This window comes from Sus scrofa, chromosome 14 (assembly GCF_000003025.6).
Source record: "Sus scrofa isolate TJ Tabasco breed Duroc chromosome 14, Sscrofa11.1, whole genome shotgun sequence".
In the NCBI taxonomy this organism is placed as follows: domain Eukaryota; kingdom Metazoa; phylum Chordata; class Mammalia; order Artiodactyla; family Suidae; genus Sus; species Sus scrofa.
In genome coordinates this window covers 49,659,227-49,671,832 of record NC_010456.5, presented here as the reverse complement: position 1 = coordinate 49,671,832, position 12,606 = coordinate 49,659,227, and the positions used below count along the sequence as shown (strand labels likewise).

At 50.1% G+C, this 12,606-nt stretch overlaps 1 protein-coding gene and 1 long non-coding RNA gene across 7 annotated transcripts in view; one reads left to right on the top strand and one right to left on the bottom strand.

Annotated features, from left to right (window-relative positions):
* On the top strand, positions 37 to 10,212 carry LOC100520275. Its single transcript, XR_002338958.1, has 3 exons — positions 37 to 97; positions 253 to 371; positions 9,683 to 10,212. It is a non-coding gene; the product is annotated as an uncharacterized LOC100520275 (long non-coding RNA).
* Positions 8,826 to 12,606, bottom strand: part of GGT5 (gamma-glutamyltransferase 5) — a 24,824-nt gene continuing 21,043 nt past the window's right edge. For 4 of the 6 annotated variants that reach the window (XM_013983128.2, XM_013983129.2, XM_021074377.1 and 1 more), the window contains 7 exons: positions 12,383 to 12,577; positions 11,718 to 11,854; positions 11,186 to 11,376; positions 10,733 to 10,839; positions 10,438 to 10,556; positions 10,219 to 10,329; positions 8,826 to 9,269 (listed from right to left, as the gene is read on the bottom strand). In XM_013983128.2, the coding sequence (XP_013838582.1) occupies positions 9,123 to 9,269; positions 10,219 to 10,329; positions 10,438 to 10,556; positions 10,733 to 10,839; positions 11,186 to 11,376; positions 11,718 to 11,854; positions 12,383 to 12,577 (1,007 nt within the window). In that variant the 3' untranslated portion in view covers positions 8,826 to 9,122. The remainder of the gene's footprint in view (positions 9,270 to 10,218; positions 10,330 to 10,437; positions 10,557 to 10,732; positions 10,840 to 11,185; positions 11,377 to 11,717; positions 11,855 to 12,382; positions 12,578 to 12,606) is intronic. The other 2 variants (XM_001929318.6, XM_021074378.1) reach the window with 1 other exon arrangement.

Here is a 12,606-nt window from a genome sequence, read left to right as displayed (position 1 = left end):
AAGCAAATGTCAGATCTCCAATCCACTGAGCGAGAGCATGGATCGAACCCTCATTCCCATGGATACTAGTTGGATTCGCTTCCGAGGAGCCACAAAGGTAACTCCTGTAATTGACTTTTTTTCCTTGAGTATTGTTCCCGCTAAAGAATGTGTTTGTCCATTTTCTCGTTGAGTTGCTTTAGGGTGGTTTCCAGTTTGGAGCTATAATGGCTAGTACTGTAAACATTCTTATACTTATCTTTTGATGCACAGATGATACTACTGAGCCAAACCTCAGTCCACTCGCCTAGCAAGAAAAGCTGACCTACCAACCCCAGGTGGTCTTGAAGGAAATCGTAGCATTTATTGCAGGTGCCAAGCAAGGAGTCCAGGTAGGGGGTGCTCAAAAGACCCAAACTCCCCAAAGGCTTTCAGGGAAAGGTTTTTAAAGAGGGGATGAGAGAGGGGGTTGCTGGGTGTGTGATCAGCTCGTGGACATTCTTCTGATTGGTTGTTGGTGAGGTAATTGTGAGTCAACATCACCAACCTTCTGGTTCCAACTGGTCTGGGGTCTAGTGCTTTTGGGCAGCATCCAGTTAACTTCTTCCACCTGGTGGGGGTGTCAGTATCTGCAGAACAGCTGAAAGGACACGGCTCAGGATATTGTCTCTAGGAGTTCCTGTTGTGGCTCAGAGGTAATGAACCCAACTAGTATCCATGAGGATGTGGGTTTGACCCCTGGCCTTCCTCAGTGGGTTATGGGTCCAGTGTTGTCATGAGCTGTGGTGTAGGTCACAGATGGGGCTCGGATCCCACAGTGTTGCTGTGGCTGTGGCATAGGCCACAGCCTATGACCCTGAAAAGCAGCGGGGGGTGGGGGAGAAGAAAAGAATATTATCTCTAGCCCTTGAGGAGGAACTAAACATCCTTGACTTTGTTTAATGGCTAAACTATTTTCTTGCTTGACTGTTTTCCTTCCTTTCTGCATTTTCTGATTAAATTTATTCTTTGGAACTCAGAGAGGACCTAGAAGGCTAAAGTTTTTCTACAGACAAGAGGCCAGTGGAGGACACTGATGACGATGGGGGCGGGGGTCTGTTCTGGGGAGGCCCCACAGGGCCCTGCTTAGTTACAGATGTATGCATGTTTGTTACCTTCCCGGGAGTAGCACTGCTGGGCATGAGGTAGGAGTGTGGTAGTTTTAGCAGATAATACCAGTTTTCCAAAGTGGGTTTACCCATTGACATTCCCACTGACGGCATATGGCGGTTCCATTTTGCCATATATTTGCCAACACTTGGCATGTTCCCTCTTTCATTTTGGCTACTCCAATGGGTAGATAGTGGTAGCATGTTGGGGACATATTTTGTATTTTTTTTGACAACTAGTGAAGCTGTGCACCTTTTCATATGTTCATTGCCCACCCAGAGCTCCTCTTTTACCAGATACCTGGTCAAGTCTTTTGCCCATTTTCTGTTGGGTTGTCTGGAGTTCTCTAATTGATTTGTAGAAATTCTTTATTCTGGAGAAGAATTTGTTGTCAGATATAAGTACTACAAATACTCTTGGAGTTCCCGTCGTGGTGCAATGGTTAATGAATCCGACTAGAAACCATGAGGTTGAGGGTTCGATCCCTGGCCTTGCTTGGTGGGTTAAGGATCCAGCGTTGCCGTGAGCTGTGGTGTAGTCGCAGACGTGGCTTGGATCCCGCGTTGCTGTGGCTCTGGCGTAGGCCGGCGGCTACAGCTCCGATTAGACCCCTAGCCTGGGAACCTCCATATGGCGAGGGAGTGGCCCTAGAAAAAGGCAAAAAGACCAAAAAAAAAAAAAAAAGTACTACAAATACTCTTTCATTCTGTGGGTTGCTTTTTCTTTTTTTTTTTTTTTCTTTTTGTGACCATTCCCACAGCATATGAAAGTTCCTAGGCTAGGTGTCAAATCCGAGCCACATTTGCAAACTATGCCACAGCTTGCAGCAATGCTGGATCCTTAACCCACTGAGCAGGGCCAGGGACCGAACTCACATCCTCACAGAGACAATGTTGTGTCTTTAAACTGCTGAACTCCCCATTTTCACTATTTCCATGATGTCTCTTGTTGAACCAAAGTTCTTAATTTTAATATAGTTCGATGTATCAGTTTTTTTTTCTTTTACAGCTAGTACTTTTTGCATCCTGTTTAAGAAACACTTGCCTACTCTGTTTTCCTATAAAAGCGTTATTGTGTGATATTTTGTAATTAGATCTGCAAACCATCTGGAATGATTTTTGTGCATGGTGTGAAATAGGGGTCAAGGTCATTTTCCATATGGCTATCTAATTGACTTAGCACTGTTTACTGAAACAGGATCCATTCCCTGCTGCATTGCTGTGTCCCCTCTGTGAGAGGTCAGGTGACTCTGTTCAGTCCCATAGCCCAGTTTTATCTTTGCACTAATACCAAATTACCAAAGAGCTTTTTTTTTTGGTCACAGCATGCAGCAGCTTGGTGTGGGATGTCAATTCCCAGACCAGGGATCAAATCTGGGCTGCAGTAGTGAATGTGCCAAGTCCTAACCAGTAGACCACCAGGGAGCTCCCACCAGAGCTTGTTCTTGATATCCAGTGGTGTGTTCTTTGTGTTCACTATGTTCTTCCTCAAGTTTACCCAGCATAGTTTTGGCCCTGGGTGTTTTCATATGAATTTTAGAATCACCTCACAAATTTCTGCCAAATAACAACAACAAAAACATATTAGAGGAGTTCCCTTTGTGGCTCATTGGTAACAAACCCTACTAGAATCCATGAGGATGTGGGTTCAATCCCTGGCCTTGCCCAGTAGGTTAAGGATCTGGCATTACCGAGAGCTGTGGTGTAGGTCCAAGACACTGCTTGGATCTGGTGTGGCTGTGGCTGTGGCTGTGGTGTAGGCTGGCAGCTACAGCTCCAATTTGACCCCTAGCCTGGGAACTTCCATATGCCACAGGTGCAGGCCTAAAAAAAAAAAAAAAAAAGTAGACGGCCAAAAAAAAAAAACAACCTGTTAGGATTTTGATTAGGATTGCATTGAATTTATAGATGATGTGGGGAGAATTGGCATCTTCATGGTACTAAGCCTTCCAGTCCATGAACATAGTATAACTCTCCATTAATTCAGGTCTTCAGAGTCTTCAGTCATATACTGCAGTATTCAGTCTAGAGGTCTTGTGTCCCTCTATTTTTACGTCTAGGCTTGGATTTTTAAAAAATGCTATTTAAGTGATTTCAATTCAAAAAAGTGTTTTCTATTTGTGACTGATCTGTCAAAATTTGTATGTTTTCCTTGATTTCAGTGATCTTGTTAAATTCACTTATTTCTAACAATTTGCTTGTGAAATATCTACCAATATTGACAGTTGTATATCCTCCTTTCTGATTCTTATGCCTTTTATTTGTTTTTCTCACCTTGTTGCCCTGACAAGGACTTCTCTGACAGCCTGGAAAGGAAAGGAAAGCAAAGCTGCTTTCCACCTCAAAAGGAAGGCTCTTTAAGTTTGCCCATGAAGTATGACATTTACTGTAAGGTTTCATAACCACAACTTATCAGATTAAGGACGTTTCCTTGTCTCTTTAGTTACTGAGGGTTTTTATTGTGAGCGAGGGTTGAAAAATGTTATCAAATGCTTTTCTGCATTTATTGAGATGTTGAGTGACTTCCTCCTTATTCTGGAAGTGTGTCAATACAGTGAATTGCATTGCTTGGTTTTCTAAAGTTCAATCAGAATAAAACCCAAATTGGTAGTGATGAATTCTTTTAGGTCTAGATAGAGATGTTTTGCTGGATTTGGTTTGCTCAGATTTCATTTAGGATTTTGCATCTGTGCATGAATGAAATCACCCTCTACTTTTCTTTCATGATATTTCCTTATCATGTTTTGTTCTCAGGATTATGTTGCCCTCATTAGAAGTTGGGCAATGTTTTCTCTGTTCTCTGGAAGAGTTTGTGTAAGACTGCTATTTTATTTTATTTTTTTCTTCCTTCAGATTTTGGAAGCATAGAGGAGGAACCCTTAGGGCTGGAGGTATTTGCTTTGTTCCTGTGGGATTTCATTGTTGTTTTAATTGGCATATTTATTGCTAAGGTTGAGCAACTTTTTATATGTGGAAACAGCCATTTGTAGTTCTCTTTCTCTGATTTAATGAGTCACATCCGTTAAACATCTTTCTAATGGATACTTGGTCTTTGCTATTAAATATTTCAGTATTTAAATATTAAAGAAAGCAGCCCCAGATTGTGTTATGGATTGAAATTATCTTTCCACAGGGTTTTCATTGCTCTTTTAAGATATTTTCCACATCAAAATTTAAAATTTTTATGTGCTCAAATTTATCCACTTTTTTCTTTTGTGTCTATTTGTTTTGTTTTGTTTGTTTATTAGGGCTGCACCCGTGGCATATGCAGGTTCCCAGGCTAGGCGTCCAATCAGAGCTACAGATGCCGGCCTACGCCACAGCCTCAGCAACGCCAGATCTGAGTGAGCCACCTCTACAACCTACACCACAGCTCACAGCAACACTGGATCCTTAACCCACTGAGAAAGGCCAGGGATCGAACCCACAACCTCATGGATCCTAATTGGGTTCATTAACCAATTAGCCATGACAGGAACTCCTATGTCTTTTGATTTTATGTCATGCCTAAAAAAGGCCTTTCTCACCTTAAGGACATAAATAAAATTTTCTCCCATTTTCTTACAACATTTGTATGGTTTTATTTTTTTTTTTTTTTGCTTTTTAGGGCCCCACTTGCAGCATATGGAAGTTCCCCAGGCTACGGGTCAAATCATAGCTGCAGCTGCTGGCTTACACCACAGCCATAGCAATGCTGGATCCAAGCCATATCTGTGACCTACACCACAGCTCCGGGCAACAAAAGATCCTCAACCCCCTGAGCAAGGCCAGGGATCCAACCCACATTCCTCAAGGGTAGGGTCATGTTCCTTTCCTTTACACTGAGCCACAATGGGAACTCCTATATGGTTTCATTCTTAACTCTGAAATCTTTGGTCCAACTGGAATGTATTTTGCTGTAAACCAAAAGGGAGGGGCCCCACTTTACTGTTTTCCTGGATGGCTACCTGCATTTCTTTGTGGACTTTGTACAGTGGCTGATTGATTTCTTAGGTTTATTCATATGCTGGGTTCTTTGTTTGTTTTTGGCCACCTGTGGCTTGTTCCCAGGGTCCGGGGATCAAACCCACAGCAGTGACAAGGCTGAATCCTTAACATATGCTGTTTTAACTGCTATATTTTTACAATGTGTTTTATTTATTATTATTATTATTATTATTATTATTATTATTTTGTCTTTTTGCCATTTCCAGGGCTGCTCCTGTGGCATATGGAGATTCCCAGGCTAAGGGTCTAATCAGAGCTGTAGCCACCGGCCTACACCACAGCCACAGCAACGCGGGATCCGAGCTGCATCTGCGACCTACACCACAGCTCACGGCAATGTCAGATCCTTAACCCACTGAGCAAGGCCAGGGATCGAACCCACAACCTCATGGTTCCTAGTTGGATTCGTTAACCCCCGCGCCACGACGGGAACTCCTACAATGTGTTTTAAAATCTGATGGTGTTTACTTGAGTTTGTTTGTTTCACAAAAGTACTGATGCAATTCAATAAGGAAAATGAAGGTCTTGTTCCCACTGTGGCACAAGGGAATCAGCACTGTCTTGGGAGCTCTGGGACCCAGGTTTGATCCCAGGCGCAGCACAGTGGGTTAAGGATCTGGCATTGCCACAGCTGAGGCTTAGGTTGCAACTACTGCTCGGATGTGATCCCTGGCCTCAGAACTCCGTTTGCCACAGGGTGGCCAAAAAAACAGAAACAAAAGGAAATGAAGGTCTTTATCATAAATGATGTTGGAGGGAGCTCCCGTGTACGCAGTGGGTTAACAGTCTGGCTTGTCTCTGTGGAGGCACAGGTTCCATTCTCTGGCCTGGCTCAGTAGGTTAGTGATCCAGCATTGCTGCAACTGTTGTGCAGATCACAGCTCTGGCTCAATTTGGGACTTCCATAGGCTGCATGGTGTGGCCAGTGGAGGGGAGAGCAGGCGGATGATGCTGGAACTATTGCCCAGGCAACTATTTTGGTTTTCTCATTTAGGCATAAGATTCATCTCAAATTAATTTGTATAAAGAGTATGAGGTAGAGGTCAAGACTCATTTGTTCCCTCTGTCTACCCTGTTTCCACCTCTGTTCTGCACTCGCTACACATGGCCTGGGAGCTTTAGCGTATCCTCATTGTAAGATCGGGATCATCGTAGCTCCCTTTCCTTAGGGAGAATTATATGAATGAGTTAATGTGTGTAAAGTAATGGAGTAACACTAGCCATGGTCAATGTCCCACAGATGTTGTTATTGTTTTGAGATATATATTCATGTTAAGGGACTACCCATTTATTTACATTTTATTCAGTGTTTTGTCGTTGTTGGTGTTGTCTGTGGGTTTTTTTTTTTCTTTCTTTCTTTTTTACAAATCAAGAATGAGGGTTGAATTTTGTCCAGGGCCTCTCTATGGAGACGACTCTGTGATTGTTCTTGTCTGGTGAAAAGTGAGCAGTGAGTCCCACTTGGGGACACTCCCTGCAGTACTGGCGTCAGTCCAGCTGGGACCTGCTGTCCTTTTCAATGTGTTGCTGGATTCTTCTTGCTAGTGCTTTGTGTTGAGTCTCACAAACACAACAGGCCTTTGGTTGGCTTTGCCAAATTTGGGGCTAGTCCTCTGCTGACCTGATAGAGTGACTGTGGAAGCCTCCCTTCATCCTAGTGGCAGGACACACTTTGTCCCAGAAACGTTCCAGAAGAGCAACTAGGCCAGTGTTCCTGCAATGTTCTAAGCTTATTATGACCATTGACATGTCTAGATCTTAGCTCCTTCTTGGACCCATTTGTCAATGATTGCCAGATTTAGCAAGTAAAAATGAAGGATGCCCAATTACATCTGAATTTCAGATAAACAACGTTTTTAGTACAAGTGCGTTTTAAGTATTGCAATCCTGCTAATGTCATCCTAGAAAGTAATGTATTTATTTTTTTTGGCCACGCTTGTAGCGTGTGAAAGGCCTGGCCAGGGATCGAACCTGAGCTACAAGGGAACACCCAAAAGTAATTTATTTTGTCAGTGTTTCCAAATTTAATTATAATGAGAAATCTTTTCTAGTACTTTTAACTTCCTCTTTAGCTTAGATTATTTCCCTGTTCACATTTCTTTGTGTATTTATACTTCCTCTATTTTTAATGATTGGCTAGTCAATAGCTTATCTATTTCTTTTTCAAAAATCTGCTCTTCTGATTTCACATTTATCAATTTCTGCTCCAGTTGTTACTAAATCCTTCCTCTTGCTTACTCTTCTGAATGTTCCCTTATTAACTCCTTTTGTTGCATGTTTTATTTGATTATTATTGATATAACTACTTTGGACAATGAATTTTCCTCTGAGTGCTGCTTTAGCTATATTCTGTGGAGGCTGATCTGTGTTGACATCAGTGTTAATTCAAAGATACTGCAGTCTTGGCTTTGACTTCTTCTGTGTAACAGGATGTTCAAGGAGGCAGGAAGTGTCTCTAACTGGGCTGAGAATACACCTCAGTTGGCATTGCTTGTGGTCCAAGAGGGATGTAGGCAGGGGCCTGGGAAGCCTCCTGGGGCAAGATGCTCAGGAAGAGCGAGAAATGGCCCTGTTCCAGGGGCTCCAGGAGGCAAAGAGACCTCTGTGCAGCCTCATGGCAGGATCACATATATGTTTCCCACTGTATCATCACTGTAATATGTAGGGTGTGGTGGCAAGGAGGCAGAGAGGAATAAGGAGATGGTCAAGGCCAAACCACGCAGATAGAGGAAGAGGACTGGGTGAGTGTCATGGAGCGAGGACAGGTGGCCAGCAGAGAATTTCTGATGCCTCAGAGCTGGCTTTTGGTTTGGTGGGTTGAACCTGAGGTGCCTGTGGATCTGGGGCAGGGGGTTGGGTGCGTGAGTGGTTACGTAAGTCTGATGTTTGGGCTAGACAAGTGGTCACTGGGCCTCTGGGTGGATGACAGCCCCTGGGGTGGCTGAGGGTGAGTCACGAGTGGGGTACAGTTATCATGCTCTGTGGGCGCTGCCCCAAGCCCCTCAGTGTGTGGTGCTCTGTCCTGTGTGGCCGACTCCAGGGCAGAGCGGGAGGTGATGCTCTGTAGTGCAGCCCTGCCAGCTGGAAGGATGCCCCTGAGAGATGCTTGGGGTGAAACAAGAACTTCCAATGCTCCCAAGAACTGGCATGGGGCAGGATCCCCAGGTCAGCCCAGTGAGCCCCCCAAGGGAGGGTGCCCACCCTCCGTTCTTGGCAGCCAGGGGCTTGCAGGTCCAGAGCAGAGGTTCCCAGTCAGGGGCGGTTTGTACCCACTATGGGGGAGGGGTGCTGCATCTAGCAGGGGTGGCTGGGGATGTTGCCCTACATCCTACAAGGCAGAGACAGCCCCTTCCCCAAGAATGTCTCATCCCAAATGCTAGCAGTGCTGAGGGCTAGAGCATGTTGGTGATGGGGGCTGGGGAGGTCTCAGGTCTTAATTCATCCAACCTTGTCCCTTGTCCCCACATGGAGGACACACTCCAGACAGGCCTTGGCTCAGGGCCCCCGGGAGTCAGGGCAGGTGTCCCGGGCCACATCCCTGCCTTTCCACCAGCAGGATGTCCAAGCAGCCACTCTGCAGAGCCCCAGCAAGTGTCCAGGAGGAGGTCCAGCCCATCTCTGGTTTCCCAGCTTTACAGTGTTAAGGACATTGTTTGGTGCACGTGCTCTCAGGAGTCGCTGCTGCCACCACCCCCAGACCCTGAATCAGGCCATGGTGTAGCCTCTCCTTTAATTTCAGATTAGAGGAAACACAGGTGGGGTATGAGCCACAGAGGACAGGGCACAGTCCTGGGGGAGAGGCCTGGGGAGGCTGGAGGGGCCAGGGCAGGGCCACAAGGGGCTCTAGGGGTGGGCTCTGTCCCCCCAGCCATCTGTCTGCTGGGCTGTCCCCACCTCTTGCAGCACCAGGCTGACTGCCCAGCCCCAGGGTCCAGATCCTGCTGGAGCACTGGCCAGCCTGGGTGCACCTGGGCAGTGAGCAGGACCTCAGGTCCCAGAGCATCTCCTTCAGTAGCCCGAGGGTGCCCCATGCTTCCGTGGGTCCGACACAGCATACACGCAGGCCCTGTCCTGGGACACTGCCTGGACCACGTTCAGGAAGATGAGTCTCTTGATCTGGTTCTGGCCCCGGTCCTGGAGCCCCTCCTTCACCTCCTGGAGGGGAGAGAGGGCCAGTCATGGAGGGGACAGGGCAGGGGTCTGAGGACCCCAACTGAGGAGGTAGGATGGGGACAGGGTGTGAGGACAGGAAGGTGCTGGGTACGGCCTGTCTGCAGGGCCCGGAGCCTCCAGCCTCCACTCCAGAGGCCCTGGCAGAGCCTGGCTCCAGGGAACATGACAGGAGGACAGTGCCCAGGTGAGAAGGAACTAAAGGCGCAGGCTCACTTGTGTCCTGGATCAAGGACACCAGGGACCTCAATGTGACTTCCAAGGAGACAAAGGCTTCAGTAGAGAAGGTACTTCTGGGGATTGGTTTTGAGGACCTTGAAAGCAAAGCCTTTCAGAAGGCTGTTCCGGGTCCTCCATCCATAAGAAGGGCCAAGTGCAACATCTGTCACCCCATTCAGGAGGAACGGCCCTGGTGCCAGTGCTGTTGGCAACATGGGACTTGCCACCTCTACACCCACATAAGAAGATGGGGACCCCAGATGCCAGGATGCAGTGGTCATGTCAGACTCCTCGCAGCCCCGTTGGTGGAGGAATCAACTGGAAGCTCCTGAATACCCTGGAGTCCAAGGCCTTGGACCCAAGGCCAGAGGCACCAGCGGCCCCCAAGAGTGAGGCACTCAGAGCACAACCCTAAAGGCTCAGGTTGGAGACGGTGAGTCTGAGAGGCCACAGCCAGGGAAACTGGCTTTCAGAAAGAATGGCCCAGACAGAGCAGGAACCAAGGCGCTGGGGAGCCCAGCCTGGCAGAAGTGTGGACACCACCCTGTCCCTGGTTTGAGGGCCACGAGACTGGCCTGGTGCCTCCCCCACTGAGCTTGTCAACTCCTGGTGTCCCCAAAGCCAAAGCACACCTGGCCCAAGACACAGAAGCTGAGGCCCCTCCTCCCAGGGCCCTGAGGCACCTGCCTGGTGGTGGCTCAGACCACGGCCTCACCTGGCTGAAGCTGGGCTCGTATTCCACCCGGCCCTTGCTGTCCACGTGCAGGATGGGGGCCGCAATGGCGGCCTGCAGGTCAAGGCCCAGCCACAGCTTGTTCACAATGGCCTGGCAGGGGGAGAGGAGGTCGCAGGCAAGGAGGGAGGGGCACCAGCTACCCTCACCAACCCCTCCCAGGACAACAGGGCCGCCCCAGCCAGGAGCCCCCAGACTCACCTGGGCCACAGCAGAGATGATGAGCTCCCCGCCGGCCCCGCCGATCACCAGCTTTGACCCCTGGGCTGCGTTGACCAAGATGGAGGGGACCATGGATGATGGCGGCCGCTCACCTGGAACTGGAGGCCAGAGAGATGTCATCTGCAGCCTCGCTTCTGAGCCTCCAGGGCCACCCCAACTCTGTTCACCACTGTATGACCAAGGCTGGGCATGGCAGGGTGTCCAGTCTGGGGTCCACCAGCAGCACCAGGCCTGCCCGCCTTTCCTCCTCTTGCCTCGGGGGCCCTGTGCTCACCAGGTGGTGGGAGTATTCCAGAGCCACGTGGGTGCCTCCAGCACAGGTCCAGGAGTTCATTGTTGAGGAGGATGCCCGTGCGAGGTGAGTACACCATGGCTCCAAAGCTGCGAATGGGAGACGGAGGTGGGCGGGCTCCCCACTCACCTGCGGGCTGCGCCTGCTCCCCCGCCCTCCTGGAACCCCTCATTCTAGCGGCTGCCCAGCACGCTGGAGCCACTGTTCTCACCCTGGCACCCCTCGGCCACCCGCCCAGCAGGGTGTCTTCCTGCATTAGGCCCTTCCCCATCCTGGCTCGGGGGGCCACCCTGTCAGCAGCCCTTTCAGTGACAGGAGGGAGGGGGAGAGAGAACAGCAAGGGGTGGGGCTGGGAGACCAGGTCAGGGGTCGGGGACTCAGGTCCAGGGAAGGAAGGAAGGGGCCCGTCTGCCCGCCCACCCTAGGCCCACGCACGGCGTGTTGATGGTGCTGGTGGCGGACACAGCACTGCCGTCCTCCCCCAGCACAGACACATGAGCTGTGCCCATCCTGTGGCTCCAGGACCCAGCCAGGCTGTAGTGGCTGAGCTGGTGGTCACCCCGGGCGTCTATCTGCTCACGGATGTGCTGGGCCAGAGCCTCCCCCAGCAGGTCCCAGGAGGCATTCTGGGGTGGGCGGACAGGGGACAGGGTCAGCGAGGGACTGGGGGGACCCAGAGAGCAGAAGGCCCCTAAAGGGGCAGATGCAGGGCCACCACTGTCCTCCCTCCTGCACGCCTGGGCTCCCCTCAGTCCCTAGACGCTGCACCTTCCCCTCTCTGGTCCTTGTTGAGGACAAAGCTGAGAAGCATGCCCCCTGCAGGTGGCGGCGGTGAGTACAGGGTGTAGTCCCCCAGGGGCATGGCCAGGGCTTCCACCACCTCTGGCTGGAATGAGGCCAGGTCCCTCCCTGCATGTGGAGCACTGGGGCAGGGACGGCAGCTCTCCTCCCGCCCGGGGCTCCTCACCTGGACCTCGGGGTGGCTCTGAGGATCCCACAGCCGCCACCTCTGCCCCCTGGCAAACTTGAGCGTCTCCACAAGGTGATGGTACAAGTTCACTCTCCCCTCGGGCCTGGCCACGGACTCTTTGGAAAAGTTGAACCCTGGAGAGGGGGTGGGCGCAGGTGGGGGTCATCCTGTGCGGTGGGTTGAAACAGATTTGTCCACGCCCTAACCCCCAGAACCTGTGAAGACTACCTTATATGGGAAAAGAGTGCATGTTACATTCTATGGCAAAATGTGTGATTAAGTTAATGATCTTGAGAGGAGCAGATTTCCTGGGTTATCCGGGTGGACGCTAACTGTAATCTCATACATCCTTATCAAACAGACAGAGGAGGGAGGCTGCGACCATGGAGGCCTAGGAATGCCGGCAGTTGCCAGAGCTGGAAGAGGCAAAGCACAGACCCCCTGCACCCACCACAAGGTTCCCGGAGCAAGTGTGGCCCTGCGGACACCTTGGTTTTGAACTTCTGGCCTCCAGAACTATGAGAATACATTTCTGTTGTTTGAGCCACAAGGATCTGGTCATTTGTGATATTTGCTGTGGCAGCCGCAGGGGGCGAATACCATCAGCATCAGGCAGCCCCAGCCCTGGACACGGCCAGGACCACCCCCAGCCCAGCACATACCTCCTTGCACGGCACTGTCATAGGCTGGGCCCCAGCCCCGGATGCACACACCAGACAGGGACAGGCAGCTCTCCACCTGCAGAGCCACCTGCTCCTGGGACGGGATCACCTGGAGGGGACTCAGTGGGTCCCCTGGTGTGGGCCACACCATCCTGGCCCATCCCTTGGCCCCGACTTCAGCGTCTGAGGAGGGGGCTAAGGTGAAGGAAGAAATGTCTGCCCAG